This window comes from Phalangium opilio, unplaced genomic scaffold, assembly GCF_054372755.1.
Source record: "Phalangium opilio isolate 3A_F unplaced genomic scaffold, DU_Popi_V2 ptg000032l_1, whole genome shotgun sequence".
NCBI classification, from domain to species: domain Eukaryota; kingdom Metazoa; phylum Arthropoda; class Arachnida; order Opiliones; family Phalangiidae; genus Phalangium; species Phalangium opilio.
Genome location: NW_028324159.1, coordinates 8,505,029 through 8,511,171, shown reverse-complemented (window position 1 = coordinate 8,511,171; position 6,143 = coordinate 8,505,029). Strand labels below are relative to the sequence as shown.

The 6,143-nt window shown below is 33.6% G+C and overlaps 1 protein-coding gene across 1 annotated transcript; it reads left to right on the top strand.

Moving 5' to 3' along the window:
* The first annotated feature begins 2,440 nt into the window (after window positions 1-2,440).
* On the top strand, window positions 2,441-2,937 carry LOC149685901 (uncharacterized). The gene is made up of 3 exons (XM_089870878.1): window positions 2,441-2,464; window positions 2,522-2,785; window positions 2,844-2,937. Exons 1-3 carry the CDS (start codon window positions 2,448-2,450, stop codon window positions 2,935-2,937), a joined length of 375 nt encoding a protein of 124 aa, XP_089727004.1. The 5' UTR covers window positions 2,441-2,447.
* The last annotated feature ends 3,206 nt before the right edge of the window (window positions 2,938-6,143 follow it).

The window sequence follows — 6,143 nt, the reverse complement described above, 5'->3', positions numbered from 1 at the left end:
GCTTGACTCGAATGTTGACATTGGTCAAGTTCATGAGGGTTGTATTTAAGTAAACGTCTTAGTTTACACTCCGTAGTCAAGATGTAACGTCCGCAATCCCTGGTATCGATCGAGAGTCGAGACTACATCTTTCCAATAATCATATCGGTTACGAGATACTTTAACAATGTTGTTGGTGCACAAGTTTTTTAACATTTCACTGTGTACAAGTTGAGCAATAGCATACTTCGATATTCGATTGTTTCCTTCAAACTTTTTACGATTGTCCTCAATTTCGATCAGGCATAACGTACCTAACCGAGGTATCGCGTTCGCAGCTTGTGAATTAATACAAAAAGCTTCGCCACACGCGTAACTCGAAAATCGATAATTTATATTGTTACTTGAACCAAAAACCATGTGATGCATGCATTCTCCAAACCCGGAATCCATTTTTTTGAATTTTTATTTCACTAAAAGGTAAATGATGGTTCACTATCTTGCAAATCCTTACCAATCCCACTCTTCACCTTCAAGTTCTAGGAAAGATGGATTGGCATTTTGAAAATCTTCGTAAGATTTATTGGTGGCATTCTTTGAAAAAATCACTTCAGACACGTTATCAAGTGTTTCTTCGTCACAAAATTCATCGTTTTTAAAAAAAAAGTATCGAGTCAAATAAAATTTCTTCTTAAATGTAGACAAATTATCTGATAAGGACGATAAAGAGTAATTGCCGAACCGTAAAGAATTGATTACAACTTTTATATATAACAGCTTCAAGAAATTTGTGGTGAAGCTGTTAGATGTTGCGTAATTCCTACGAAATGGGTTTTTATACGTCAGCGTAGAGTTGAATTCGTATAAAAGTTTAACAATAGCCGTGTTAAGCACTGCTTGAACAGCGTCGCTGTCGTGACAAACGTATCCCAGAACGTAGGCCGCCTCTTCCCGATGTTGACAACGCCAGTTTTGTTTTTTATAGTACTTGTGAATCCGACCTAATTTACATGTAGTAGTCGGTACGTGCTGACCACAATTTACCGTATCAATTGGTTTTAGAAATGTCCAAGCATATCTATAAGAATACCAAGATAGTTCTACAACATAACACTCAAACTTGTTTTTCAAAATTTCTTCGCAAACGAGTTTTCTAATCACGGTATGGGTTATTTTATACTTTTGCGCAAATTTCTGACGATTGTCTTCAATTTCGATTAAACGTAATGTACCCAACCGAGGTACAATAGTTTTGCAATCGTTATCGACTCTTAAAATGTTTGATAGGTTGAACGAACAAATTTCCTTCATTTGTGTTTACGGAAAGAGCAGAGATAGTAATTTGGTTCCTCTTCACTATCCCAATATGAACACTCTTTTTCTTGACGTTGGTTTTTGTAACAAAACTGATTACAGTTTATACAAAAAAAACTATTGTCCAAAATCGCGTAAGCGTTTTCAATATTGCTAATTAACACTTTACCGTACTGTTTGTATATAGCCCGTTTAAATTTAACGCACTCGGTATTCACACAGTAATGAATATCACCACCAATAGATGAAAAACTAGCGATATCGTCTTTTTTACAAAAATGACAGATTAGATCTTGACCACTCTGTAAAGTAGTCTCTCCTCTTGTTTTCAATTCTGATAATTGCGATTCGTTCAAGTCTGTTAAAAGTAATAATATCTTATAAGAATCACGTACGTTGCGAGGGTCTCTTTTAAAATTATACACCCCATAATAGAGGTCTTTCTTTTCATATTAATATGCACCCTTCTTAAAAAACGACCTCGACAGGGAAACAAATCGACGCTCATTTATATGGACCCTTCTTTAAAATCGTTAATACATAAAAAACCAACAGTTAAATATTTTTTCAAAGAAAACCAGGGATGCTCTCGACGCTCATTACAAATTCCTAACTAGACTTCTTAAGCTAACAACCTTGAAAATTTCTTATATAAACTGAACGGATTTCAAAGTTGCACATCATAACACAAAAAACTTTAAGTTTGAAAATATCTTCATAGATAAAGTCTAGATTACTACTAGAAAAATGTGTCCAGCAAAATCTTTTGACTCAACCGCTGTTCAACCGGTTGAGGAATTGTAAGTTATTTTAGCTAGCAAGTTAAAATTATTTATTAATACCGGATCTATTTTATATATAGCGCTCTACCCCAACTCTGGGATCTCGATGATGAATTGGAAGTAGAACCAATCATCATCCACGAGGAGCATGATATCACAGATGGGATGGAGGAGGAAATAAACGAATTAATCGCGAGTATTGATATGTTCGCCGAAGCGGACGACCCCGATGTGGTCTCTACCGAATCATCCTCGGATGATGAAACGTAAGGTTTTAAGTAAGTTTGAGGCATTGTAAGATACCTAACAAGAAATTTTTAAAACAGCGAAAGCGAAGAACTTTACAACGCAATGATTTAAGAATACCCATCCATGCAAATTGATTTAAAGTAAAGCAAAATAAATTATTATCTAAAAATTAATAAACTAATACATGTTTTATACAGTCTTAAATATCCCTATCCTACATTGTGTTCTTGTGGTTTTTCCGCCGAATTTAATTCTCATGTCATTTTTCGTACTATTGAATCCCGCTATATTTTATACTTTTGCGCTACTCCTAATTGCCCTCTTTTCCGAACTATCATCTGCCTTACCTGGGATCAGTCTAATTTCTATCCCATTAACATTTTCCTAGACACCTATTTCCTTTCTAAATATAAATCATACCGACTTCCCCTATACGAAAAAGATCTACAAATTGACTTAAAGTAAGTTGGAAATGAGTCTTATTTTATAAAAAAAACTAATTTTAACCTTATTTTATAGTTCTACCTACGATATTCCTACTCGCTGCCCTAATTGTTATTGCCGTACTCCAAACCACTACACTATCAGGGAAACTGTCTGCGTTCCGGAATGACGTACAACAGTCTACAAGCTCTACTTCTGTCCTATTCGAGACTGTCCTTTATACCAACATCTCATCTGCTTCTCCTATCATCAAAAATATTATCCTGTTCATATTTTAAATAATTCTCATTTCTGTTTTCTTATTGATCGTAGACGCTTACCTAAATTATTATCTCAAATTAATTCTCAATAAAAATATATATATTATAACGAAACTTGTCTCTTATCTTTTTATATTAAGCTTAAACACTCTATAAGAATCCCCTCTTTAAACAACCGTATTGCCAAACATTTCTTAAAAAAGTAGTTAACCTTGACAACGCCCAATAATAATTCTTTAAAATAGTAGATATCTCGGGGAAAACTTTGTCATTTTCTTTTAACGCTTCATCCGAGAAAGTCTTTTAAAAAACATGGGTCTCGAAGATATTTCTCAGCCGCAGTTACAGGAGATGGACTTTGCGTAAGCTAAAAGTTTACTAGTTGTTTTAAAGCTTCTAGTTTCTTAAGAGTGTTTTTTTTATAGAACCCAAGTACCGTTAGAAATTACCGCAGCTTTACCGAGAGAAAGGGCATCTGCAGGGTAAGTGATATTTTTACCATTAAAAAGTATAGTTAAGTAAAAGTAGCTATGTATTTTAGAATCTTCGAAACTTATTCATACGCATTCGTACCGTGTTGCGTTTGTAAACGAAGAGAGGTTTCTGAAATCGATTGAAATATTTCAAAGGCTTTCTATTGTAGAACTCTATCCTGTCCCCGATATAATAAGATAGTGGGTATTTGCATCACCGCTTTTATGTTTAATATTCATTACCCCTGTCGCGGCCATCCCGATGATTTTAATACAGGATTTATGGAAATGTTTGATTATCCTTTAAATGTTTAACTCTTTTTCTTAAAAATATTAACTTTTCCTAAATATATACCATTTATTATTATTGTTGTATTTTAATTTTACATGTTATTAAAAGATTTTTTAAAATTCAATTAAACTGTACGAAATCATTTGTTGAATGCTTAAAACACATTGAATATTTTGAGGATTTCGTAAATTATTTTCGAATGATTTTAACAGATCGGTTAAATTTAACGTGCTACAAAATGCGTGTAAGGTAGTTTTACTCTCGCTATTAACAGCCAATAGTTTTTTTTTCAAAATCACCCAAAAGAATTCGAAAGGTGAGTAACATATTTTTTAAGAAAATTCTTTGATTAATAATAAAGTTAATATGGGTAGTAATAAACCCGTTTACGGGGTCTTGCATAATAAGCGCAAATACTTCGGGTGTAATTGTCACTGGAACGCTTTCGTCATACGTAAAGGCAAGACCATAACTCGTAATAGAAATATAGATGTTCTTGCAACAATAAAATTTAATTGATGATTTCAACATACAGGCCGCGAATTCAGATTGTTCAAGAGTTGCCAAATTTTATACGGTATTAAAATAATGTTTTCACTTTCAACTATAACTGTTGGTTCTACGTCTCTCCCCGCGGACAAACAGTTACCGTTACACCGCTTTTTGTTAGGTGTAAGTTTAAATCGCGTAACATAGCCATATTTTTATAAAAAAAGTATTACTCACAGCACATCACGGGGTATTTTATTCAGGAACGAGCAGTGCAGTTTCAAACATTTACTTTCGATTGATTTTCCTAAGAAAAACTCGGGGTGTTTTTATACTAAAATATCTCCACTTAAAAATTCCATAATATTACCCTTAAGCGATAGAAATTCTTATACCTGATAACTACGAGAAAATAAAAACCTTGGGAGAATTCACGCGTGATTTTTGAAAGTATAATTAACTACGAGAGAGTTTTTTTTTAAGTTATTGACCCTTCGACCTTTTTCCAAAAATATCATCCATTTTAAGATCGGAGCACCTTTCCCCCGAAAAATCCCTGTTTAAATTCCCACACTTTTTCGTTTTTTATAAACCATTATATACCAATTAAAGCTTTCCATCTGTGTAGAACGTGTATTGGAGAGTTGAAGCGTCTTTAGCTCTCTACATAAACTCCTCCCAGACCAATTTGATCGAAGCAAAAAAATACTTCTCGGTAATTACACCCAGATGCATCGTATAAAAAACCAATTATTTTTTGATACAATGTAATTCAAAAAATATATTTTGTAACCTAGGGGAATTCAGGTGTTCCAATCGTATATCTAATATCATTAAAAAGTATACCCGCAGCTTATGTCAGATAAAAAAGCAATTATTTTTGATACATTGTAATACAAGAAATATATTTTACAACCTAGAAGTATCATTAAGTATAAGTAACGACGAGAATTCTCGGTAAATTACTTTTCAAAAAAAATATTTAATAACCTAGGGGTATCCAGGTGTATGAAATCGTATATCTACCCATCATTAAAAAGTATACCCACAGCCAGCTAAAAAAGCAATTATTTTTGTTACATTGTAATACAAAATACGCCGTGTGTCACCCCCCTCCCCCGGGGACGGCGGGGACGGTGTATATAAACTCTCGGGATTTTCGGATATTTCATTCGTTCTTCACTCGACGTTCGTTATGGCATCTTCATCTTCACTCGGTAAGCGAAAACTTAATATATCTGATGATGAGGAGGAAATAGATATTTTAGAGCAAATTAAAAACGTTAAAGAGGAAACTACTATCGAAAAAACCGGCATTGTCCCTCGATACGATATTAAACGAGGTTTAGCTAGTTACGTTACTTCATTACCAGCGTCGCGTGACGATTTTTATTTCGATATTCAAATATACAAGAACGAGGATATAAAAGATAGAGATAATAAAGATATTTGGCAATGCGATGGAAGAAGATTAAGATTTCTCGCGTCTAAAGATAGCGTCGAATGTAAACAAATTCGATCTATCGTGAACAAGATCGCCAAACATATGATCGATAATCCCGACAAGATCACAAAAATTATTCGTTTTTTAACAAAAACGAATAATCAACAATATGGAATCCCAATATCTATTACTCGTATATCCATTAACGTATTTATATATACTATATACCCAATATATCAATTACCACTACTATTTAATATATAAAAAAAACAATATTTACCTGGTTGATGGGATGGATATGAGACTCGAAGTTAACAGATTATCAACGTTCAAGATATGGTCTGTCGAAGGTATTAGCGTGGATGACATGGCAGCCAGCGGTTTTTATTGCATTAGTCCTAAAACCGTTCCTTGTTT